This window comes from Silurus meridionalis, chromosome 6 (assembly GCF_014805685.1).
Source record: "Silurus meridionalis isolate SWU-2019-XX chromosome 6, ASM1480568v1, whole genome shotgun sequence".
NCBI lineage: Eukaryota > Metazoa > Chordata > Actinopteri > Siluriformes > Siluridae > Silurus > Silurus meridionalis.
In genome coordinates, this window is record NC_060889.1 from 17995866 (window position 1) to 18023722 (window position 27857).

At 37.6% G+C, this 27857-nt stretch overlaps 1 protein-coding gene across 1 annotated transcript in view; it reads right to left on the reverse strand.

The window, feature by feature from the left end:
* Positions 1-22412: 22412 nt before the first annotated feature.
* Positions 22413-27857, reverse strand: part of arap2 (ArfGAP with RhoGAP domain, ankyrin repeat and PH domain 2) — a 74872-nt gene continuing 69427 nt past the window's right edge. Inside the window, 4 exon segments of the mRNA XM_046851240.1 lie at positions 22413-23816; positions 24005-24127; positions 26548-26611; positions 26811-26846. Coding sequence (XP_046707196.1) covers positions 23448-23816; positions 24005-24127; positions 26548-26611; positions 26811-26846 — 592 coding nt within the window. The 3' untranslated portion in view covers positions 22413-23447.

The following is a 27857-nucleotide window of genomic DNA, read 5'->3' on the forward strand; positions in this document are numbered from 1 at the left end:
GGCACTCACAAAAGCTTCCAGCTATGCACTTCCTAGACAATGGTGTGCTTCTGAGTAACTGAGCCAAGGTGGTGTATATACAGCATGTGTGTCTATGTGCATGAACGAATATTGATTCTCTGCCATTCTTTCTATTGCATCTGTTTCTTTTTTTCTACGGTTTGATTCAAAGCAGACATGTTTTCCTCTTGCTTGACTTGGACCATGTCCTCTAATGAGCAGCTACAGAAATATGTGAGACACTTACGACAGCCATCCATTCATCTATCCATTTATCCTTTCATTTCTCCATCCCACTTTACCACCTCATAGCCAGTATTTCTAATTCTAGTCACTCCAACTGCTTGTAAGTTGGATGTGATTGGAATTAAAATAAATAAAATATCTTATACCACATTGCAGAGGAATCTTGCTTGTTCCTCTCATTGCTTAATAGATTTTACAGCATAATAAAAATCTCATTCCTAAAGCTTGTCTCTAGGGCAATGTCTATTGCACAGGCCTTGATATTCAACATCTTTATAACATAGGGAGTGAGAATTGAAAACTGATCTCCACCCACACAGGAGGAAAAGGTCACCAGTATATGAAAAATTCACTTACACACAGCACTGTCATTCCATTAAGAGGCCACCGATTTGTGTGCATTGCAATTTCTCCCTCTCTTTTTTTTCCCATCTTTCTGTTCCACACACTTCACATGCTCAATATGAGATTAATTTAAAGTTTGGTCTTTTTTAACCTTTTTTATTTTTCTTTTGAACAGAAGACTGATCCCTTGCTCAGCTTCAAAAAGCTTTCAGTTTGTCTCAGCGAAGCTTCAGGCAGCATAACTGGAAAGGAACAGGGCTGAAAAAGACAGAAGGAGATCTATAGCTTTAGATGAAGCCTAAGCTGTTTTTCAAGTTCTTAAATCATGTCCCAAGTTTGGAATGCTGGATCAGCACATACTTAGGGGTTCCTTTTTTGCCTTATTGAGTCTCTAGGTCCCCATAATAAGCTGTTTGTGTCTGTTTTAGGTGTAATTAGGCTGCATCCTACATAAAAAAATTGTGCATTATCTACGAATGCATATTATCGCAAAGAAAGGTGAAGAGAAGCGAGTTGCATCCTATTGCGTATGGTGTTTGATGTATTAGTCTTTGGGCTATTAGTGGAGCCAGTTTTGCATGTAATTTTGTCTTGTTCCCAAGTGTAAATTAGGTCCATGTGTGTTGCTTTAAGCCTTATAGGCACTATGGCAGATGTATGGTTTATGGCAATATTAGGATACTTTTTGAACTACCAGCCAATTTTTTTTAACCAAATATGAAATAATATGAGACTGGCGAGGGAAAAACAACCATTTAAAGTACGATTTTTAATATTGTTTTCAGTTATATGCTGATCTGACAACCCTGGTCATGTCACATCTGTCAGGCATATAGACATAAATGCCCCTTACAAACACAAATTTATTGTATGTAACTTTTTTCATTTTTTTTAAACAATATATTTAACCTATTAAAATTAAACTATTTGCCGTACAAAGTAGCTTATTGTGTTTATAGCCTCTTTTCAATAAAACCAACAAAAAACAAAAAAACAACAAATGAAACGAATGACTCATATTTGGCCATATTAATGCTGTTTCTCTTTTTTTTTACTGGCTCTGACCTGATAGTGTTCCATTAAACAAAACTTTCATCATCCATTCAATGTTTCATATTAGTTACTGAACTTCCAATTCTTCTTCCAGAGTTCCAAATTTTGGTACTGTTGTTTACCATTTTCCCAACTACCATCATCACATTTTTAAAGTGCATTATGTACCTTACATGGAGTGAATGTAATAGGTCATCCCAAATACTGTTTAGTAGAAGAGCTGTAAATAAGCTACAGTCTTAGCCAATTTGATTTTATTTTCAGCATCTCTTGATGTACATGCATATAGCCCACAATCAGCATCATTACTCCTTCTCTTTACATCATCCTTCAGTGCAGTGAATCAGAAACCTGGTGGGTGTCGAGTACCCGCGTTCCATACTCACTCTTCATAACATGCTATGGCATAAAATGAAGATATTCATATATGGAATAAAGCAAAGAGCAAATAAACTCTCCAAACTATTCAATATGAATGAGATGGTATGGATTTTACATTGCTATATACTTCTGTTCCTCTTTTAATCTTGTCCCAGTATCTGTCAGTGTAACGGATTGATATAAGCACTCCATCAAAATCCCAGAGTGGCACAGCACAGTATATTACATCCAGCTTCAGGAAAGTACACCTCCATAATTAGATACTGTATATGAGGTGGGGGAGCAAAGCACTCTGAGTACATCAGTGTCTGGTCCTTCTAACAAAATAAAGCAGTTCTGTTCAAACCACACACAATGTTGGTTTTCAGTGGAACAAATGGGTTTCATTCTTTTTCTCTCTCACACTCAAACATAAACATCTTTAAGTGTGTTTTACAGAAATATTGCAATATGAATTAACTACCTTGATTTCTCTACACCGATCTACATTTATCCTGAACCACACATGGTGATGGAGAAAAACACAGATTGAGAACAAAAAGACTTGTCTGATCCACTCTTCTCACTTCTATCCTTTCCAGCTGATCCCCCCTTAGTTTGATCCCAGAATGCACTCTTTTTTTATTGCAGCCTGTCTGCTCCCAGATCTGTCTGGCTCTTATCAACTCATTAAGGAGACACCAAAGGAAAATCCAGCGAAGGGGTTTTGAGAAACGCTGTGTGTCAACATAAACTAAAGCTGACAGAGAATGGGTGATTTCTGGTTGCAATTTAAGGCGCTCCAAGTCCAGCACCATGGACAGCGCTATATATCTGACCACTTTCATTGTGTGCTGTTCCTGTGGGTGGTTATAATAAGCAAAATTCATTGCCCTTCTTCCCCTCTGCTCTCCCGAGGTTCAAAGTTCCACCTCATTTCTGTGGTTTTAGGAGGTTTCTTTTTTCTTACACATCGACACTGATTTATCTAACCAGGTGAAAAGTGTTGCAGCGTCACTTAGACAGCAGGCTGCATGCCTGGGTAATAGCTGTATTTCAAAAGTACATTTTGCTACTTTTTTAATAGTAAATCTTTATTAGGGGTGGTACAAGATAGTATTGCTACCTGCTGGGATCCTGAGTTAATCTACATGTGTTCACGTGGGTTTCCTCTCACTTCCCAAAAGCATACTTTTAGTGAGTATGTCAATGGTTCCCATGGTGCCCAGTACTTTTTTAATAGCCTCTTTGCTGGAGGTTACTAAATTGCCACAAAATTGAGACCCAATTTATAATGAAAGCCGAAATAACTGGCTCAGCCTACTCTGAAAAACTTTATATTCAGTCTTTCAATAAAAGTAGAGAAATATGGAATAAATAGTTGTGGCTGTGATTGGCTCGAAGCTATAAAAGTTGCTACAACATTGTGATATAAGGAGCATTAGAAAGTTGCCCAATTTTTCACAGAGACGCAGGCATGACTAGGTTTTACAAGTCAGGAATTTGTAATTTGGACATGATATGGATGTGGCTTTAGGGCTAAACTAGAGATGCCAATAATGTGTCCTTTGAAGAAAGACAGCGGACGTGCAATGGCATTTAATTTTACATCTGCTGCTCAGCAGATGTAAAAATAAAACTGAACATATTTTTTCATATTAGCTCAGCCATACTGGCTAAAAAAGATTTTCTGAGACCCCTTTGAGAATTTACGTGATGAAATGGCATTTTCCCTTTAATTTGTGGATAGGAATATGAGAAGTGTTTGAGTAAAAAGAGACTTTTAGGGACTTTTTAAACCTTAATAGTCTACCACATCACAACACAGAAAACAGGGTAGTGCCTAAGGAATTACACTTCCCCATAGACCTCATATGGTTGTAACCTCTGAAAGTTTCAGCCAAATGGAGATTCTAAATGTAGTTTTATTACCACTAAACACTATTTGGAATGGCAATTAGCTTCGGGTTGTCTGGAGAGAACAATGCATTGGATTTTGTATGCAGAGAAGCGAACAAACTTAATTGACTTGAAAATGGGCAAAGTGCACAGAATCACTCATTAATGTGATCCCTTGCCTTGGCTGCATGCTTTTTTTTGTTGTTGTTGTTTATTTATTTATTTATTTTTTGAGTAAAGGTCAACATGAAATGTCAATGGAACAATGCAAACAAAACCAACAACACTTTCATGTCACATATATGCACACTCGCAGTAAGTTAGACTTATTTAAGATGAGAAATATGTACACGTACTCATTCCTAGTTACATAGAGTGCTGATCCTCCTTTGCCTTTTGGAAAGAACTTAAACTGTATAACATCCTTTGAGCACACACCGCAGCCACACAAATAAAACTTACATACATAGAGGCTGAAAGTGTAAGATAAAAGAATGGAGTCATACAGAAAGAAACAGGCTGCCAAATATGAACTAGAGGACAGTGAATGGAAAGAGAGAACTCATAGGGTGAGAAGAAGAGCAGAGAGAAGATCGCAAAGAAAGTCAGGAGGGGGGATTGGAAAAGCCCCCTGGGCATGCTGTTCCTGCCATGTTTAATTTGCTTCCATAATTGCACACTAACTGCCTTCATCCTGAATATTCCCTCACCAAATAGAGCCTTCGGATCACACCAAGCCAAGTACCCAGCGTCCGCTAACCAATTCAGTTTGTCTGTTAGCTGGGAGCAAATTGAACACAGCAAGAAAGCTACTAAAGCCCCCATTAAGAGAAAGACTGTGTTTAAAAAAGGAAGCATTCAATAACACTGAGAGTCTGCCTAGGGGTGTGTGAAGGGTAGGCGCGGGTTGATTCGTGAATCGTATTCACTTTTTGCGGGTTGAAAAGCCTCATCAAAGAGTCCAGATGTTGCATGAATAATTCCATTTGGTCTTTTATTGAAAAAAGAAAGTCTTTTTTTTTTTGCTTCTGATCCTAATTATTCCTTTGAATATCCCCCTACATGTGTTAAACAATTCATTTGTGGATTTGTTCATCTTAAAAGTGGAAATTGCCGTTCCTATTCGCCACCCAACCTCACCCACGGATACATAGCAGCTGTGTAAAAGGAAATTTGGTTGCGCAGTTTTGCTTCAACTGAGTAAGATTACATTGCGATTGTATCATTTCCACACAGAGCAGCACAAGAACAGAACACTCTTCCACTCCAAAGCCTGGTGAGAATTTTATTAACAAAACCAACTTTTATTTAGTTTTTCCTGACACGGAAATAAAAGTGGCCTGCTCTATCGCTTGAATGCAACAACGGATCAATGCAGGCATTATTTCTCTTCGTGCCCCAGCAGCACAGGGCTGATTAAATCACTGCTCTCTGTTTACATGGGAAGAGCACTCATTGGGCTGCTGAACATGTAACAGAGCTGATGCCTTCGAGACAGCACTGGCCTCAGAGTGACCAGCAAGAAGGGTGCTCTCCCACAACCCAGACGCAAAGTTCAATACAACTGACGCAAGCTGACACATGTCTTGTCGGCGGATGTGACAAAACTAGATATCAGGGTATGGCGTGATCAAGAGAATAAGAGCGAATGTTAGTAGGACGGGCAGAGTGATGAGAGGTGACATTTGTTTGTCACTGGCAAGTGAACAAAGCCTGTGGACAAATCCATGTGCTGACAAGTGGAAAAGCAGAAGCTCAATGTGCTATTTCTGCTGTGTGCATGTATATGTCAAGTAGTCACTATTACATAAAAAGAATGCTCAGAAAATGTAATGTGCACTGGCAATATTGCTATTGCTCTTATTACTACAAATTACATGGAAAAGTCTGGTGACAAAATACGTGTCTAACACATGAAAAAAGTCTCCCTTGCTGTGTTTTACATCACTCTTTTCATGTTACATACCCCTCCGCAAAGGGTTCTCTACTCCAACCTGTAACCCATGGGCCATCAAGTGACTGATATCATTTTTACACTTTTCTGGCCACAATCTTTACAAGCTTAATTCGCTCTTTGTACACCTTTGTATATTCACTTGATCATTTCAGAAAAGAAAAATAGTTCATGGTACCATGGTGTGTCCAGTCATGTGAAAAAGAAAAGTATACCCTCTTTGAATTCCAATACATATAGTTTTATGTATCAGGATAATAAAAGATTAAGTACAAGCTAATACAAGTAAATACAGGCGTATAAACATTAATTATTTTACAGAAATAAAGCCATGTGTAAAAAGCGAAATACTGTTTACATACAAATTAAGAGAATAAGTAGCAGCTAGGTGCTGTTAATCAAATGCCTTCGAATAACTGAATAGCAGCGTATTACTACTTCAATAAAAGATGCTTGTCTAGAGCACTCAGGTGTGTGTTAACATAATGCCAAAGTGGAAAGAAATCAGCAATAATCTTAGAATGCAATTGTTGCTACACATAAATCCGGGAAGAGCTATCAGGTCATTTTATAACAATTTAATGTGTCATGTATTGTTGCTCTTCTGAGGTTGTATTTACAGAATTGCAAGCCCTGGTAAAGACCAGATTATTTTTTATTTTGTCCTGATATGTGAAACATTGAATCAAGAGGGTGCACAATTGTAAATTATTTGAAAGTATATTTAATGTATACAATAAAGTATAGACAATTTAATGTACTTAAAGTATGTTAAAAAAAATTATTAACCTGAAATGTCAATAGACTTTGATCACGTGCAGTAGTATTACAGTGTACTGGTGTTATAGTACTTATTGTGAAATATATTTTTAGCCAGATTTTCAAAACGAGCCATTGTTTTTAACAAGTCAAGTCGGTGTTAAAAATTACAGTGCCCTCCACAATTATTGGCACCCCTGTTTAAGATGTGGTCGTGGACTTCTAAAAATTCTCCTTTTTTTTAAAACAACATAGAACCCAAATGCAAAAAAAGAGAAAAATCCAACCTTTCATTTAAGTACATAACTTTGGTGGTAAAAAAAATCATACATTTAGAGAAAAAAAAAAAACTTGAAATCATGTGTCCCACAATTATTGGCACCCCTAACAATTCCTCTGAAAAATTATTATTTTTTTTTTTATATATATATATTTTTCTGTAGTTGCTAAGGTTGGTCAGGGTATCTAGGGACTTTTAATTAGTAATTCATGATTTCCTGTTTCCTGGGGTATAAATATGACGTGACACAGAGGCCTAATTCTCTTACCCATTTGTCAACATGGCAAAGACAAGAGAACACACAATTCAAGTAAGGCAGATGTGTGTCGACCTTCATAAGTCAGGCAATGGCTACAAGAAAATAGCCACTCGCCTTAACTTGCCGGTATCTACAGTCAGAGGAATCATTAAGAAGTTTAAAACAACTGGAACAGTGACAAACAAGGCTGGAAGAGGTCCCAAGTTTATCTTGCCACAACGCACAGTGAGGAGGATGGTAAGAGAAGTAAAAAAATTTCCCAAGCTCACCGTCACAGAATTGCATCAAAGAGTGGCATCTTGGGGTCACAGAGTCTCCAAAACAACCATCAGACACTCTCTACATGCCAACAAGCTGTTTGGGAGGCATGCAAGGAAAAAGCCTTTTCTTACTAACACTCACAAACGTAAACGTCTGGAGTTTGCTAAGCGGTACTGGGACTTCAACTGGGATCGTGTGCTTTGGTCAGATGAGACTAAGATTGAGCTTTTTGGCAACAAACACTCTAAGTGGGTCTGGCGTAAAACAAAAGATGAGTATGCCGAAAAGCACCTCATGCCCACCGTGAAGTATGGTGGAGGATCTGTGATGCTGTGGGCCTGTTTCTCTTCCAAAGGCCCTGGGAACCTTGTTAGGGTGCATGGCATTATGAACGCTTTGAAGTACCAGGATATTTTAAATAAAAACCTGATGGCCTCTGCCAGAAAGCTGAAGATGGGTCGTCATTGGGTCTTTCAGCAGGATAATGATCCAAAACATGTGGCAAAATCTACACAAAAGTGGTTCAGCAGTCACAAACTCAAGGTCCTCCCATGGCCATCTCAGTCCCCAGACCTCAACCCAATCGAAAACCTGTGGGGCGAGCTAAAGAGAAGAGTGCATAAGAGAGGACCCAGGACACTGGATGATCTAGAAAGATTGTGCAAAGAAGAATGGTCAAAATCCTCTCTGTGTTCTCCAATCTTGTGAAATGTTATAGGAGGAGATTAAGTGCTGTCTTGTTGGCAAAAGGAGGTTGTACAAAGTATTAACATCAGGGGTGCCAATAATTGTGGCACACATGATTTCAAGTTTTTTTTTTTTTCCTAAATGTGTGTTTTTTTTACCACCAAAGTAATGTACTTAAATAAAAGGTTGAATTTTTCTCTTTTTTTGCATTTGGGTTCTATGTTGTTTTAAAAAAAAGAAGAATTTTTTGAAGTCCACGACCACATCTTAAACAGGGGTGCCAATAATTGTGGAGGGCACTGTAAATGAAATTAATTATTTTAATAGTATTAATTTATTACAGTTTTATAAACTTTTCTAGACATGTATTATAGAGGTTTACAGATAACTACTAAGAATCTTGCATTGAAACTATGGTATCTTTGTGTGTGTATGTGTGTTGCACTGTCTATCCTACTGCAGTCATTCTGTAAGTGACATTGCATCCACCCATCAGTTGTATGCATTCTGTTCAGGCGTCCCTCCTCACCCATCTCTATTGCCCTCAGGATGTTGATCATTGTCTAGGGCTCAGCTTGCCGTTCATATCCAAACAGACAGCAGACAAAACAGCACTGTGACTCTCACTGCTACTGTCAGCTTCCCAGCACGTCAGAAACTCTGCCTTCTCTCTCACACACACATATTTGCAAAAGTACATCTTTCACTGGATTACACATAAAGTCTAAGTCCTTAGACATTACACAGATCCCCGTCTGTTTGTGCCAGTTCCATCTTAGAGAGACTCAAGGCCACATTATATTTTTTCCATTTTAAAAGTGACGAAACTTATCTCAGCTCAACCGTTCTGATTCCAAATGCAACTACTATTACAGCACAGTGAGGTAATTAGCTCAAATAGCAGCCTATTTTCCTTTGAATTTAAGAATAAGATGTCATTGTAGTCTGGGGAAATAATATCATGTCAGCTTTAGTGAGTCCACTTAAAGAATCCTTTCACCATACATAATTGTACTTCTGCTGTGTTGGCACAATTAGCCAAAGACAAAGTGGGTTAGAAACACTGTACTGTAATGATCTAATAGCTGTGATTAGACACAACTGTTGCTTTATTTAGCAAACAAAGTAAGGTACAAAGATGGAAATGAAAATAGCAGACTGTGGCAAGCACTCAAAGCAATTAGTTTCTAAGGCTACTTTGTGTATGTGCCAGGAAAATCAGCTTGAAGAATAGACATGTCAAAAGTCAAGTGAAAAGGTATGGTCTATCATTTTGTAAATGCTGCACTGTAATTGGTCCACCCATTTTATTATACACCGTAAACCATAAGTGCAAAAATAAATTGGTTCTCCAGGTTTCTCCGAACTTTCAAAAACATTGCAGTTGGTAGATTTTCTTGGTAAAAAGGCTTTGAATGGTATTGCAATTTTTGTTTGTGTGTGCATGATGTGCTGGAAGTGGCATAACATCCTGTTCCGATCTCACATAATATTTCTCAGGACTTCATTACTTGTTAATAAACAAAAAAAGAAATGGTTTATAAAGAAAAATAAAAGAAATCTTACAATCAAAGGTATGTGATGAGTTACTTTGGGAAAACAGTTCAAGCTTAAAATAATATGAAAATATTCTCCCCGTTTTGAGTATCATTACTCCTATGTAAAAGAAAATAGGTATATACAAATTTTAAATCTGAAATCATTTTATGTCGTCGGTTTTGGTTCTAACTAATGTGTGCAATAATCCCACTGATTTATCTTTATATATCCTGTTACTTTGTTAAAGCTGCCACTTTCAGTCCCTTCTCCTTGTCTTCCTGGAGAGCAATAAATGCCCCAATCAGTTTAACACAGTTAGACACAATTTGGGGCCAGGAGCAGCATGTTCTCATGTCAGCAAGTGTCAAATTGTGTGTGTGTGTGAAGTGATGACTGCACATGAGACACGACCAGAATTGAAAGAAAAAAAAAAGAAGGGAAACATGAAAGCTGTGAGGGATCAAGCCTGATTGATTAATTCTTCATTCTACCTTAACAAAAGCTGCAGGTGTGTCTGCAAACTGAAAATAACAAAGACCATTGAGATCAATGCTTACATTTGTGTTGTTTTACCACCTTAGCATTTCTGAGTAAGAAATGACCAAGACTTACACCTCTCTCTGCTGACAACGGTGTGACTCAGCATCATTTACATCATTTATTAATGTACTTCCTGTTGGAAACTGTGAGAGTTACGGTTGGTATGGGGCAGACATGGGTAGTGAGGTGTAAACAGAATCCTTCATTAAGATAAGAGGCCCAAGCCTGGCTCTGATAAATGCAGGAGCTGTTGTGCTGCAGCTATTTGTCTCTCTGTGACACTAGAGGTTTCATCATTGCTCCCCTTTCTCTTTCTCTACTGCTTCCTCCACTTTATAACCATTTCACTTTTGATCTTATACTCCTCTTCCCTTTGGTTTCTCATCTTCTTCCCAGCTATTGTTCTCTCCTTGTGTTTGTTTTGTCTGCAGCACGTCTTATTTATCAGTGTCTTTGGTAAAGATCGGCACACACACTTTCCAAAAGGTGATCAATGACCATGACATTTTAAGAATCACCACCAAACACCAATCACACAATTGCTCTGGAGGATTTTCTATCAGGCTATCCGTCGTTCTTTTAAAAGTCAATGATGAGAGACCATAGGTATATATAGGGACTAAATTGGGATTGGGGGAATGAAATCTTCACAGATGCCAACAATGTGGGAAGAGTATGGTTCAATCTGTGCTGTATATATGATGCCCTTAACACTGATGGACGCATGATACAAAGATGTTTTCAATCGATTTTTTGTCTTAAAGACTTAATGTAACACTACAGTTCATTTCCTTTCATTACTAACACTTTACTGTATATACAGTACCACCTATAGACTATCATGGTGTTCAGCTTTCATATGGAACATGAGAATTATGCATGTGGACTGAAATTTAAGTAGTTCAGAGGGGATTCAGCTTGAGTGAGTAGAAGTATTATATGCAGCACCACTCTCTGACCGTTTGTTCAATATTCAATAACTTTAAAATGACAAACTGAAAAATATGTAATGGGTATTAATTCCATGCATGCAAAAATTAGATAATGGGATTCTAGGACAATTTTAAACATACGGTAAATGTCATACTATTCCTTTTTTTTTTTTTTTTTGTATTTAATAGTATCATCCCTTTAAAGTGCACAAAACAACCAATTAGTCTGGAATGCTGCTAATGTTAATGAAAGTTTTTTTTAATCAACAATGTAAGGAAAAAAAAAAAAAATCACCTCAGGTGTGTGAATGCACTATACACTGGTACCTTGACCTACAAGTTTAATTCGTTCCGTGGCTCATAGCTCAATTTGTTCGCACATCAATTAAAATTTCCCCATTGAAAATACTTAAAATGCCACCCCATTTTTTATGTTTAATGTTATTAAATAAGGAAAATTTATTTCTAAATAACACATTGTATAAAAACATAATAGAAAGAGTATGTAAAGATATAATAAGGTTTTATACAGTGTACTTAAATTGGAGATTAGATGACTTGAGCTAACGAAGACGCTGGCGGAGGTGGAGGGTAGAGGAAATAGGTGGAGGAGGATGGAAGACTCATTTTTTGCTATCACTACTGTACACTACGTATCCCTAAACTGAACTGCTACTTCTGTATTGTAATATTTTTTTTTTCTTCTTTACTTATCTTCATTTTAGTCTTCGCTTTCACTAGTTCTTAGCTTTTTCGCCACACTTTCCTCACTTTCAACTAAAGGATGCTGTGGATTTACTGCTCACTACACCATCTAGCAGCGGCGTCTCAAGCTCGTACCTCAGTTTTTTGCTCGGGTAACAGAGCAAAAAAAACCTCAACATTTAGTCCCTATTTGCGTTTACAATAACCTTTATTCATCTGAGGGATTTTAGAGTGTGGTTGTGGAAATTTGTGCTCATTCAGCTATAAAGGGGAAAGTCACATACTCATATAGGGTGAGGAGGCCTGGGGTGCAGTCAGCATTCCAATTCATCTCAAAGGTGCTAAACAAGGTTGAGGTCAGAGCTCTACTGCAGGCCACTCCAGAACATCCACTCCAATCTATGTAAATACCTTCATTGAGCACGCTTTGTGTATAGAGGGGCATTGTGATGCAGGAACAGGTTTGTGTCTCTTAATTCAAGTGAAGGAACATTTTAATGCTACCACATCCAACAACATCCTATATAACTGTCTCTCCAACTTTGTTGCAACAGATTGGGGAAGAACTTTATATGGCTGTAAAAGTCAGATGTCCCAATGACAATGCTTTTATATAGTGTATGCTTAACTTTCCTTGCCTAAATATTGACAAAACCTTTGGACTCAGGTTTCCAACTCTTGTGTATCGGATCCAAGTAAAGTGTTACTGAATTTCTGGTAAAGATATGACTTATCCACAAAACACAGATGCCTTGTTTCCTGTGTGCTATTGCCATTTTTAGCCCCTGTTAAGAATATAAACATAACCCTGATATGTTTGTGTTTTCCTTTGATTTAGTGGAATCAAAATAACTAAAAAGATATTTAGAGTAGAAGGTCAGTGACTGAGAGAGCACAAGGAGTGCATTAAGCACCAACAGCTTATTCTTTTCACACTCCAGCAAATTTTTTGTTGTAGTCAAAAGTCTAAAAAGTCAGCAGTGTGATGCCAGGAACTACTTGTTTATTTCCTTCTGTCCCTTGTCATCTGCTAGCATAAATGTTGCAACATTGATATTCAAGGAAATACCCTTAGGGTTTTTTTATTTTGGGTTTTTTTTTTTTTTTTTTGGTAACTGCACAAAATCTTACTGCACAGATATATGAATGTATGATTCTAGTTGTCAGCAGGCAAGACAATGGCCTTCAGCTGAGAACTCAAACATCCATTTATCACCACATTTCAGCTCCGTTTGATAAAGCAGACCTGAAGGCTCAGCGCACCCAGCCATGTACAGTAAGTCATAGCAATGCCTCCACCGACAACACAGAGGCAGTGCACTCACTCTCTTTGATGATACTAGGCCATCAATTATTAACCAGCTCTGAGACTCCACCATTACCCAGTCAACAAGCGTTCCCCACCATTAACACTCCACTTATTAAGCTAAAACAAAAACAGGGCTATAAACAAGAGTCACTACTGTCCCTGGCTTGTTCATGACCTGCATAGCATGTCTGGGTTTTAACAGCAGGGATTAATGCTAATTATGACTAAGGAGAAGCCTCGTTAGTGGCGACACAGTTTACTCACGCTTCTGGGCCTGAGAGAGGCTAAAAACAAGCGGGTACAGTGCTTCCTGCTACTACAGTGCTTCCTGTATTAAGCTATTAAATGTTACACAATCATTTCTAATACAAAAAACACAACGTGCTGCCTCAAAAACTGGATTGATTGACTACACATTTAGGAAGTTTTATAAGATTCATTCAAGATTTTTCATTTGAAGAAAGTTCAGTATGTGGCTCATTATTATGCAATATCTTGGTCTAATTAAATAAACGGTAATATATTTATTTAAGTTAGGGATCGTATTAAGACATACTATGATCCTACGCTGACCAGACATAACGTTATGGCATTATAAGAGAAAATAACAACGGAAAAAAGAGAACACTGATTATCTCTACATAATAGCACCTTTGAGTAGGTGGGATATATTAGGGAGCAATTGAACATTTTGTTTCTCAGAATTGATGTGTTAGAAGCAGAAAAATTGGCAAGTATAAGGATTTGAGGGAGTTTGACAAGGGCCAAATTGTGATGGCTGGACGACTGGGTCAGAGTATCTCCAAAACTGCAGCTCTTTTGTTCTGTTTCCGGTCTGCAGGGGTCAGTATCTATCAAAAGTGGTTCACTGAAAAAACTGTGATGACCCGGTGACAGGCTCATGGGTGGCCAAGGCTCATTGGTGCATGTGGGGAGCGAAGGCGGGCCGAGTGGTCCGATCCAACAGACAAGTTACTGTAGATCAAATTGCTGAAGAACTTCATGCTGTTAATGGTAGACTGGTCAGGACTGTTTTGGCAGCAAAAAGGGGAAACAACTAAATAATAAGCAGGTGGTCATAACGTTATACTCAACTGGCAGACAAAATGTTGTGCCTGGTCTGTGTATATAAAGACACAAAGTTGGCACACAGTTGTATAGGAAGTCTATGGATGAGGTAGCAATAAATTTTAACAATGCCCCTGTGCACAAAACCAGCTCCATTAAATTATGGTTTATATGGATTTATATGGCAGGGAAGATCTTGATTGGCCTGCTATAAAGCTTAAAGAAGAATTGGAATGCTGACTGCACTTGAGGCCTTTTCACCGCTCGTGTGCTTGAATGAGCACAAATCATCACAACCACAATCCAAAATGTAGTGGAACATCTTCAACAGAAGAGGAGTAGCGATTATAACAGCAAATGGGAAATAAATGTAGAATAGAATGTTTAAAATATATATATATGAATTTTATGGCAAAGTGCACATAAACTTCTCTCTATATAATGAATTTCACTTTAAAAAAATTTGAAGTTGCTTCTAAACAACATACTGTACCATGGCATTTTAACAATAAAACATTTATCTATTCATCCTTCTGTGCAAGCACACAAACAAATGGTGCACATCCACTAGCTGACCTTCAGTCTCTGGCTACAGCAGAAAGCTTATTGAGCACACTGACTGTGTCTAGATAATGTAAGAGATACCCCATGCTAATGTTATCCGACATTGTCAGAATGCATATACATTGTAAAAACATGTGAGAACTGTGGACGTGTACAGTACTTGTTTCGTACACTTACTTCTTATTATTCTCACAGGGAAAACGTAGAACCTCTAAAGTTAAACGTTACTTCCTCTGGCTCACCATGCTGAGGATTCATCTGTACTTTTGTTAGTGTGTAAATAGAACATGGATATTGATTGGGCTAGGGTGTCCATGTAGTGCTTATCCTGGATGATGATTGGCAGGCACAAAGAAACAAGTTTATCTGAGTCTATTCAACTTTTTTAAACAATATATAAATACAAAACACTGGAAAACAATAAATTATCCACCAGTGATGGCGTTTACACGGTTGGAGCATCGTATAATACTGAGCTCATGAAATGTTCCTTAAGTAGAAACGAGAAAGAAGACACAATTACTCATGCTAACTTTGCACCAGAATAATGATTACTATTCTAACAGATGTGACAGCATGAATACAGCAAAGAATAACTGCAAGCATACTTTGTTGTCCAAATGTGTTGACAAAGCATCTCAGATGCAGTATGACAAAGACGGCAGCAGTCCCATGAGTCACAGCAAGCTTGTACACAAAGTCCAATAACATTTCAGCAATTCTTTTTACACTGTCTAACATTTTAACACCATTTTAGAACACTTTTTATTTTTTTTTTACATTCTCTCTCTCTTATTTCACTCAGACACTTCACTCATAGTCTTCATTTGAGCCAACTGTCAGTGCGCTCAGGCAAGCTCCTGGGCTTTAACTGTACCATGTAATAGAGGTCTACGCAGTAATTAGTGGACTGATTGGACAACTCACCAAGCATATTTGACATGATATGAGGTTTTCCATATCACTTTGCCTGAGGCTTGCTGTGTGTATATCTGCTAAAGTAATGCACTGTGGACACAGAACTGATTGAGCAAGGCCCTCAGTTATGTGGCTTTGTTGTTGTAGTCTTAACTTAAAAAATGTATTCTAAGTGAATCATTGACATGTACGCAGTATTCTAAAACTACAAATAACAGAACAAACATAACTCTTTCCAAAATTTTGATTTGAGCCAAAGCACCTAAAAAGAATAATAACAATAATAACAATAATAATAATAATAATAATAGTAATAATAATAATAAGAAGAAGAAGAATTAAGTCTATTGGACATGGGATACATTAATTTACACTTACTGGTCACTTTATTAGGAACACTCATGCATTTATCCAGTCAGCTAATCATTTGGAAGCGGTGCATTGTATGTCTCGTGGAATCTTCATGAATATTTGTATAACTTTTTTTGGAAAGAATAGTGCAAAAATAAAAAATAAAATAATAATACATACAGTAAGAAGAGGTTCTGCATATAGAAATACAATGTAGATAGGAGATGTCAAAGGAGAATCATCAAGACTGGTTTTTTTTTTTTTTTTTTTTTGTTACTGCCATATGAAATGTGTGTACAGATTCAAGGAAGAGAAAAAAAAAAAAAAAAAAAAGCTGTTTTATGGCATTTTCTAAGCCAATAATAAAAAATATAATTTTGCCATGTACAAAGTTTGCTTTCTGTAATTTTGTATTATAATAGAATGACTAGATCAATTCACTTAATGCATTTAGGTAAAAGTTTAAGCATACGAACAGGCTGAAAATGATTGTGTGATATAATTGGAACACAGCTAATTAGAGTCATTTGAAAACTTGATCAAAAAACTGCAATATGTTACCATGCTATAGTTTTCATTGTTGGACAAGTGTGACTCCTTTGCGGTGGATTCAGTAGTTCACCTTCCTTTTTAAACTGTCACTTCCATACACTCATGTTCAAGCTGTCACTCGCACCCAACCACCCACCCGCCATTTACGCGATCTTCGCCTTCTCTCATCGTGAACATTTTTCCATGTGTGATCAGAGATTATCTCGCATCAGCCCTGCATTGTCTTCCAGCCGCTAATTAGCTGCTATAGTTGTTATGCAGCCAATCAGGCATCTCCGCATTCAACAAGGGTCGCTATCGGATAAAGGCATAATGGGACTGCGAGGGTGAGGGAGTGCGGGAAAGCGAGGGTGGAATGGGGGGAAAATGCAGCCATGCTTATTATGATACAAAATTTGAGACTTGTGCCAAATGAACAAATGGTGCAATATCAACGAGCTTATTAATCCTGATACGATAAGCCTCATAATGATGCATGACTCCCCCAAATCTCATCCCACCCGTGAATAATTCAGAGAGAATATCGGCTCATTATCCATTTGCCTCACACATATGTTGCATAGTTTCCTCCATGCCCAGTCTACATCTTGATTAGATTGTGCCCACCGTGTAACTTAACAATGGGTATTTAACCTTTGAGAGCCAAGAAAGGCTTTCGGAGACCCATTCATCCAAATCCATGAAGTGTGAATGATACAGTAGATTAGCATATCAGGATATAATCAAAGCAGACATGCAGGCCATGGTAAATGCACCGCCATCATTTCAGTTATGATTTTGGACTTCCATTCTGTTCGACCTCTCTTATTTCACTCAGACACTTCACTCATAGTCTTCATTTGAGCCAACTGTCAGTGCGCTCAGGCAAGCTCCTGGGCTTTAACTGTACCATGTAATAGAGGTCTACGCAGTAATTAGTGGACTGATTGGACAACTCACCAAGCATATTTGACATGATATGAGGTTTTCCATATCACTTTGCCTGAGGCTTGCTGTGTGTATATCTGCTAAAGTAATGCACTGTGGACACAGAACTGATTGAGCAAGGCCCTCAGTTATGTGGCTTTGTTGTTGTAGTCTTAACTTAAAAAATGTATTCTAAGTGAATCATTGACATGTACGCAGTATTCTAAAACTACAAATAACAGAACAAACATAACTCTTTCCAAAATTTTGATTTGAGCCAAAGCACCTAAAAAGAATAATAACAATAATAACAATAATAATAATAATAATAATAATAGTAATAATAATAATAAGAAGAATTAAGTCTATTGGACATGGGATACATTAATTTACACTCACTGGTCACTTTATTAGGAACACTCATGCATTTATCCAGTCAGCTAATCATTTGGAAGCGGTGCATTGTATGTCTCGTGGAATCTTCATGAATATTTGTATAACTTTTTTTGGAAAGAATAGTGCAAAAAATAAAAAAAATAAAATTAATAATACATACAGTAAGAAGAGGTTCTGCATATAGAAATACAATGTAGATGGGAGATGTCAAAGGAGAATCATCAAGACTGTTTTTTTTTTTTTTTGTTACTGCCATATGAAATGTGTGTACAGATTCAAGGAAGAAAAAAAAAAAAAAGCTGTTTTATGGCATTTTCTAAGCCAATAATAAAAAATATAATTTTGCCATGTACAAAGTTTGCTTTCTGTAATTTTGTATTATAATAGAATGACTAGATCAATTCACTTAATGCATTTAGGTAAAAGTTTAAGCATACGAACAGGCTGAAAATGATTGTGTGATATAATTGGAACACAGCTAATTAGAGAGTCATTTGAAAACTTGATCAAAAAACTGCAATATGTTACCATGCTATAGTTTTCATTGTTGGACAAGTGTGACTCCTTTGCGGTGGATTCAGTAGTTCACCTTCCTTTTTAAACTGTCACTTCCATACACTCATGTTCAAGCTGTCACTCGCACCCAACCACCCACCCGCCATTTACGCGATCTTCGCCTTCTCTCATCGTGAACATTTTTCCATGTGTGATCAGAGATTATCTCGCATCAGCCCTGCATTGTCTTCCAGCCGCTAATTAGCTGCTATAGTTGTTATGCAGCCAATCAGGCATCTCCGCATTCAACAAGGGTCGCTATCGGATAAAGGCATAATGGGACTGCGAGGGTGAGGGAGTGCGGGAAAGCGAGGGTGGAATGGGGGGAAAATGCAGCCATGCTTATTATGATACAAAATTTGAGACTTGTGCCAAATGAACAAATGGTGCAATATCAACGAGCTTATTAATCCTGATACGATAAGCCTCATAATGATGCATGACTCCCCCAAATCTCATCCCACCCGTGAATAATTCAGAGAGAATATCGGCTCATTATCCATTTGCCTCACACATATGTTGCATAGTTTCCTCCATGCCCAGTCTACATCTTGATTAGATTGTGCCCACCGTGTAACTTAACAATGGGTATTTAACCTTTGAGAGCCAAGAAAGGCTTTCGGGAGACCCATTCATCCAAATCCATGAAGTGTGAATGATACAGTAGATTAGCATATCAGGATATAATCAAAGCAGACATGCAGGCCATGGTAAATGCAATTCGCCATCATTTCAGTTATGATTTTGGACTTCCATTCTGTTCGACCTCTGTTATCACTTCATCGCTTTTTCAAAGCCCTATTTATTTATTTTTTCTCTCCCCAGCTTTAGGGCAAAGGCTGCCAATAAAGTGGTATGTCCAATTCAAGTGGCTGATATCCAGCAGAACAGGAGTGAGATTGGGCTTTGCTGTTTGTGCTTTCAGCACTATTGGCTCAATTTGATTACATCAAAAGTAACAGTCCATTCCGACAAAGCATTTCTCCAGGTATGAAGAGGCAATCGTCTACACGAGGATTTCAGAGATTAATCCGATTTTAAAACTGCAATTACAGAAAGCGATATTGGGTGGAAATTAAACGCTGCATGCTGAATTAGTTCTGCATGGAAGAAACCCCAGCTAAGCCAAATCTACTTGTTTGAGACTAGAAAAAGTGAACTTTGAACAATTCCTTTCTTTTAACCAAATAAAAGCATGTGGCTATTGTATTAAAACAAGCTATTAAAGGTTTCATTAAACCTTTAGAGGAAATGTCAACACCCGTTTGTTCCCTCTGGCCCTTCCTCACTTCTTTGATTAAAACAGCAGGTTTTATTTACAGTTATTTCAATATGTGCCAAATCAGCTGAGGCACATCAATAAATAATGACATCAAAAAGCAGGCCTCGGTGCATGAGACTTGTCTTATTTCCTTTCTAAAAAAACTGAATTGGCCCTGATCAAACAGGAGTCTCTCAGTAATAATGGCTTAGGAAGACACACTGCATCATTTATGAGCAAATGTTTGAATCATATTGGCCCCATCTTCTTTTTTTTCTGAAGTGGATTGTTTAAACATCTAGTTTTACTGCCTCTGCCCTGCCTTGACTGAATCTATTTTGTTGTAAATAAAACTGTTAGATGAGATCGCTGTGCCACCGATGCCGCAATACTAAGAATTTGATTGAAATAATGACCTGCACATTGTTACATACAGCATAGACCCCATAATCTACTCAATTGTTCTCCTCTTAACAACTAAACATGCCTATTTTCACCTAATATATTTACAAATGGCACGATAATTTGCTAGACATAGTGGTGTCACTACACCTTATATAAAATGAGAGCCCATCAATCACTGCCTGACAAAGCTACACAATGCTACATAAAAACACAATGTTGAGGCAGAAATGCACAGCAGATATATATATATATATATATATATATATATATATATATATATATATATATATATATATATATATATATATAAAAGTGTTAGTTGAAAAGAAAATGCAATTTTCTTTGGTGCTCTCAGATCAAAGCTTTTATTATATATCAAATCTCACCATCACTTATCTTTTGCAAAAAATAGCTACAACATATGCACCCTCCTGCCTGCAACATTCGAGTGTGACCAGATGAGTACCACACACTCCCACACCTCAAATTTTAAAACCATATTTCTGTTACACCCCTATAATCAGTTGCATGATAGGAACATAGAGGTGGCACATTTCTTTGTTCCTCAGGACCTTGACATCTGGCTGTGCTCAAGGTGTCTCTGCATAACTGTGCTAATTAATTCTAACAATATTTCTAACTAAAAAGAGGGTGTGGGCAGCTGCTATTTAGGCACGTTAAAAATGTGTCTAAAAACAAAAGCGGATCTGTTAGGTGTGGTTTGAATAGGATGGGGGGGGGGGGGAGTATAACATGTAAAGGGGTGTGACTGTTTTTTTTGATCACCTTTAATAGAAACACTAACTTTTAGTATCATTTATTTATACATATTTTGCACGTTTTTCAAAAAAAGTCAAAAGTGCACATTGGGAATGTTTTCAAAAGAACATGAAATAAAGGCAGAAGCTACATAATGCATAATAAAATGTTAATATTTAAAGCAAACTGGACAACAACAACAAAAAAAAAGCCTACGTAGACCCACTCAGGAAAAGATTCATTATTTAACGGCGCTAGGTGACTTGGACTCCTGGGATATTACCAAATAAAAGCATGTGGCTATTGTATTAAAACAAGCTATTAAAGGTTTCATTAAACCTTTAGAGGAAATGTCAACACCCGTTTGTTCCCTCTGGCCCTTCCTCACTTCTTTGATTAAAACAGCAGGTTTTATTTACAGTTATTTCAATATGTGCCAAATCAGCTGAGGCACATCAATAAATAATGACATCAAAAAGCAGGCCTCGGTGCATGAGACTTGTCCTTATTTCCTTTCTAAAAAAACTGAATTGGCCCTGATCAAACAGGAGTCTCTCAGTAATAATGGCTTAGGAAGACACACTGCATCATTTATGAGCAAATGTTTGAATCATATTGGCCCCATCTTCTTTTTTTTCTGAAGTGGATTGTTTAAACATCTAGTTTTACTGCCTCTGCCCTGCCTTGACTGAATCTCTTTTGTTGTAAATAAAACTGTTAGATGAGATCGCTGTGCCACCGATGCCGCAATACTAAGAATTTGATTGAAATAATGACCTGCACATTGTTACATACAGCATAGACCCCATAATCTACTAAATTGTTCTCCTCTTAACAACTAAACATGCCTATTTTCACCTAATATATTTACAAATGGCACGATAATTTGCTAGACATAGTGGTGTCACTACACCTTATATAAAATGAGAGCCCATCAATCACTGCCTGACAAAGCTACACAATGCTACATAAAAACACAATGTTGAGGCAGAAATGCACAGCAGAACTAGCAAAGTGTATATATATATATATATATATATATATATATATATATATATATATATATAAAAGTGTTAGTTGAAAAGAAAATGCAATTTTCTTTGGTGCTCTCAGATCAAAGCTTTTATTATATATCAAATCTCACCATCACTTATCTTTTGCAAAAAATAGCTACAACATATGCACCCTCCTGCCTGCAACATTCGAGTGTGACCAGATGAGTACCACACACTCCCACACCTCAAATTTTAAAACCATATTTCTGTTACACCCCTATAATCAGTTGCATGATAGGAACATAGAGGTGGCACATTTCTTTGTTCCTCAGGACCTTGACATCTGGCTGTGCTCAAGGTGTCTCTGCATAACTGTGCTAATTAATTCTAACAATATTTCTAACTAAAAAGAGGTGTGGGCAGCTGCTATTTAGGCACGTTAAAAATGTGTCTAAAAACAAAAGCGGATCTGTTAGGTGTGGTTTGAATAGGATGGGGAGTATAACATGTAAAGGGGTGTGACTGTTTTTTTTGATCACCTTTAATAGAAACACTAACTTTTAGTATCATTTATTTATACATATTTTGCACGTTTTTCAAAAAAAGTCAAAAGTGCACATTGGGAATGTTTTCAAAAGAACATGAAATAAAGGCAGAAGCTACATAATGCATAATAAAATGTTAATATTTAAAGCAAACTGGACAACAACAACAAAAAAGCAGCCTACGTAGACCCACTCAGGAAAAGATTCATTATTTAACGGCGCTAGGTGACTTGGACTCCTGGGATATTACAAAAGAAAAGGGCATGCTTCTGTTGACAGTTTAGGAAATGTAAACACTGGAGGAAATGGACTTTTTCCCCCCGCTATAAAAGGCCACATTCATTCTAAATACTTTCTATATATAAAACAAACTTTAAATTGGTCAGTGTTTTGACGTAAAAAAAAACTGTGTGAACTGACCTCCACTAGACCTCAATTAAAGCACTGAAATTAAATACTGAAAAATCAAGCAGAATTGAAATAGTTGCCTTGCATTCTTCTAGAGAACCTGTCTAAAATTAGTCTAAAATTTCTCACCTGTGTGTGATTTTCATTTTGTTTTCATTTTGCATAATAGACTCCGTGCTTTACTAATTATCATCCTTTATCTGGTGTGCTGCAGGTGATCCATAGACAGCAAGCTAGTTTTATACTGTGGTCAAAGTTGAATGTGAAGTCTATACACTCTGAGGCATAAACACCCACACATTCCTACTGATGTTTGGCCCAGAAATCTATACCAGAGCACTTTACATTACATACACTTACTTGTCTTGCTTTCAGAACACCACTGTACAATAGTACTGGCTGGAAGGTAGCAGTTAGATGTTCTTTTAAGGTTAGTGAAGGTCTAAGAGAAAAGCTTTGGTGTGCACCATGTAGACTGCACACTATATAAATTTTACATTACGTACAGCTTTGTTTTGCTTTTCTAGAGGTCTTCTGGAGGTTGAAAGAGTCATTTGCTCTTTCAACCTCCGCAATACCACTTGCAAGACTTTTCCGCCTCTTCATTCTAGCCTTTTTTTTTTTTTTTGTGAGCTCTCAGCTTTCTCCTCTGGGTATACGTCCTGTTTGGTTAAGAACTGTGCTCAGTTCATCGAGAAGACTCTGAGGCATTTGTCCTGTGCTGCATCCAATCAATGTTTTTTTCTGCTGAGATTTGGTGTAGTTAGCAGAATCCTGATGAGGTACAGGTCTGCATCGAGTCTGCAGGGATCCTTCGACAACCATTTTGTCTCTTGGATACGGTCCACCGGGGGCCAAATGCGGTCCCTGTATTGAATCCGCTTTTTGGGTTTTATACGGTAAACAGTCCTCCAGCATTGCCATTCTGTTCAAAGCATCAGAGTCACTTAAGTTCTTTGACTTCATCTTGTCAGAACTGACATTCAGGGGGACTATCCTGTTGTCCTGTGAATGAAAGTGGAGAGAATGATCATGGCTGATGCCAATCTTGGGGACCCTTTTCATTATGCTATGTAGATACATGGGAAAAACAATGTAGCAATTTCAGCAACTAAATATAAGCTTTAATATAATAGAATGAACCCTAGAACTCTACAGACTTTAAGCCAGCGTGGAGGTTGTTTGATCCTGACCTCCTTGCTGTTTTTGGCTGCTTCAATCTCTGTACCCAGGCGAGCAGATGCATGCTCTCTGCTGCTCTGTTGATCACAGGATTTGCTTGTTGCTTTGCATGTAGGCCATAAGTATTCTTGATACTATACAAATAAACAAAACAAAAAAGTTATAGCACAAAAGTTACATTTATAGCTTGAGTACGTTACATAGTAAAAATAGACCTTGTAGATAAAAGAAATTAACTTCATATATCAAAGATTAATATGAGTCGATCTGGCTGAATTTTCGCCTTTAAGCTGGGCTGTTAACATAAAGAAAAAAGGTACTGGATTGTCACATCTAAGCTTATTAATTAACTTTACTTTTCTTTAACACAATATGATTGAGGGAAGCATTCTTTTCATTGTCATACTTTCCATTAGTCCTCTCAACTCCTTTTTTTTCCATCTCATCAAATAAGCCATGTAAGTGTAGGGAGAATACTAAAAGGTTCAGTGTTTGATGGCTTTACTTTAAAGTGTCCATTCTCAAAGATATAAAAACAGTGACAACGTTCTGGTGTCTCGTTGACCTTGAAAATTGGCAATTTCATGCCATTTCATGCACCTCGCATTGTCAAACCACACTCTGATTGGATGTTTGATACCATAATTCTTGTAGAAATTTGTTTGTGTGTGTTTTTTATTTTATTTTATTTTATTTTATTTTTTATTTTTTTATTTTTTTGGGGGGGGGTCATTTTTTTGTCTTTATACACAGCACAGCACAGCCATTTTATAATTTTTGGCGACACCATCAGCAGGTGCAAACCAAGCAAATTACGGGGAATGTGCAGCAATTACAGTGAGTTCTGAAATAATGTCTTTGATAATCAAAGTTAAATAACCTATTTAATTGGAGCTACAGTGGTGATTAATGAGTCATAACTCGCTTGACTATTTGCTGAGGCAAAAACAGGTGAAAGGTGAAAGAATTTCTGTGCTTAATCCTACAGCAGCAGATGCTCCACAGCTTATTCATAGTCGGTCTCTCCCTCATCTGCTGTGGCTTAACAGAGAACTGGAAAACATTACAGGCTTGGTGGAGCTCGCAAATATTTGCTCATCACTCTGGTTCAGCATGCTGTCTAGAAGCACTCGCTGTACCTTCTCTTCAAGTCAGACATTTTGGGTCAAGTTCTTAATACAGCAGTTTAGATAGGTGGCAAATATAAAGACTGACTACAGCCCTATTCGAGTGGCATTAGTTTTACATAGAGAGGTGTGTATTGTTATTATTACAGGTGCATCTCTGAAATTGTTGCCATATAATAATAGACTTCATATCTACATTTTATGGACTGTATTATAACCTGGAAATTACTACAGACATGCTTAAATAGTTCATCATTTCATATAAACACAGAAAAACTGCATAATTGAGCATGTGTGTGTCCTTGTGTTATGTAGTAACAACTGCACAACATGATTATGGAGAATGTTAAACTTACCACTGAACACATAGAATACTAAACATTCCAAACTCTATATATTTAAACAGGAAAAGAAAAAAGAAGAAGAAGAAAAAACAACACAACAACTTTAAACCTTAATGATGTCAGAACAAATGTGCTGGAACATTTTGCACTGCTACATGAGCGACCGGCACGCCCTCCTTCTGCTAACAGAGACAGCTCGTACTTTTCTGTGTGACTCAGCGGCCTCTGATCCTCTTCTTGGCACATTCATCCTCATTTTAGCAACAGAGGGACTCGTCTACCTGTACTCTTACCCATCTACTGTTCCTATTGCTATGGGAACCATACCGCAGGGACTGTGAGTTTGAGAAATAGAGTAAGAGAGTCTGAGAGTATCAATTAATCTACTTGCTGGGTTTGCTCCAGCACACACAAAACAGATGTGCTTAAAAAAGTATGAAAAAAAAAATCATTAAGCACATCTTATCCTCCTTCTGTCTTCTTCTTCCTGTCTCACCATCTTAAACCATCCTTTACCAGAAATCCACTGTACTCTCCCTAGAAAGTGATTAAAAGCTTTTTATTTTTTAATGCTGCATTGCTACTTTGGGACAAAGAAAAAGCACAAAAGCTTTCAATAAAGTTAAGAGAACTGAGTAAGCCTGATAAAACAGAACCACTAGAGTACAGAAAGAGGGAAACGTCTAAATCTTTGCTCGCCCCTGTGCCAGTGTGTGCCCTCTGTTTCTATTATTAATGCATGCTGAGCTGAGTCAGGCCTTTGGTCAGTAGCTGCACTCAGCTGTGGAGAGAAGAGCGTGATGGAGCTGCTGCAATTGTGGCAGTCTCCATGACCTTATTTCTGCAAAAAGACTTTTCAGGATAATGTGATTTATGTAGCCAGAGAATGACCTCAAAACTGTCTCTTTATTCATGTACCAATCCCGCCTAGCGCCCCCCCTTCTTTCTCTTCACAGAACGAAAACTGCTTCACTGAAAAACTACTGGATTTTGGTCACTTAAGTCTGCATGGAGGCAACAACAAAAAAAAAAAAGTGTGAACATATTTTCCATAGTAGTGATTGAATCTCTAAAGGCACTCACCTTACTCATGATAATAGCAGTAACCCAGTCCAACTGTGAATCTTTTCCCTCACAGCAGAAATACCTTCATGGAATACATGATCAGACATTAACTTCATATTTCTAGTATTTATTTATGGCTTTCCAAAAGAGCAAATGCTTCTGGAAATCTTATTCAATGCGCAATGTACACATATAATATTAAAAGCACAACATACAGTACACCAAGGCATCTAGGTTTGTCTTATTGACTATTCTATTAGACCAAAGTTAATTGCTCTTACCATTGCTGTTTTTGCGTGTAAACTGTGAAACCCCAACTGTTGAGAATTACAGAGTGAGTGAGAGAGAAAAAGAGCACGCTAGAAAATAACACATAAACCTTTACCCTCCCAGCATTTCACTAAGGCCCACATATCGATTTAAGTCTATTCTCAACTCTTTCCAACAGTCACAGAACTTGACCCCCAGAGGATTGCTTAAGCACTAAGCAACCGTAAAATTCAGCTTAGCTTCCTTTACTGTGGCCTAAATGCGGTTTAAAGAGCTGGTGGGAGGAATAAAAGCTTTGGCTAAAGGAAGGCCTCCATGCTCTTTGGCAATATTTCAGCACATGATACTAATGGATTCGAAATGTACAGAAAGGCTGTGATATGCTGTGTATAAAAGCACTTTGCGCTTTCTAGCCGACAGACAGGGCACGCAGGGAGTACAGATCATACAACCTTGCGCACTCCTTCTTTGTTTAACTTGTACGATTTTGTTGACTTGGTGTCACAAAATGCCAACTTGGTTCCACTTTCGAGTAGGTCGGTTGTTTCAGAGAAACTTTCCCCTCAGGAACAAAGTGAAAACAGAGATGACGCTCATAAGCACAACATAATGTGATTTAAAGATAACCAGTGGCTTTTAGTATGCAAAAAAAATAAATAAACACACACACAAAAAAACCCTCTTTACATTTGAAGACAAATTTGAACCTGAACTGCCTTTTGGATAGAAGTTCTCTGTTGCCTCTTGTACTTGATGGACAACATTTCTTTCACACAGCTTCCTGTCTTTTATCATGTTTCAAGCAGCCTTATTCTTGTGAATCTGTGAATCACTGCTGCTTGAAAACGCACCGTGCTTTCACTTTCAGCTGTCTTTCTCTCTGTGACCCTTTCTTTAACTCCACTCAGTGTGCCTTGGATCAATATTCCCTTTAATCTCTCCATCTTCGTTCAGTTGCATCTGTCTTTCCTCCATCCTATACGAACGCGGTATCATTATAATTCCAGACACACTGTTATCAGCGAACTTTGGTAGACAAATTTATGAAAACTATAACT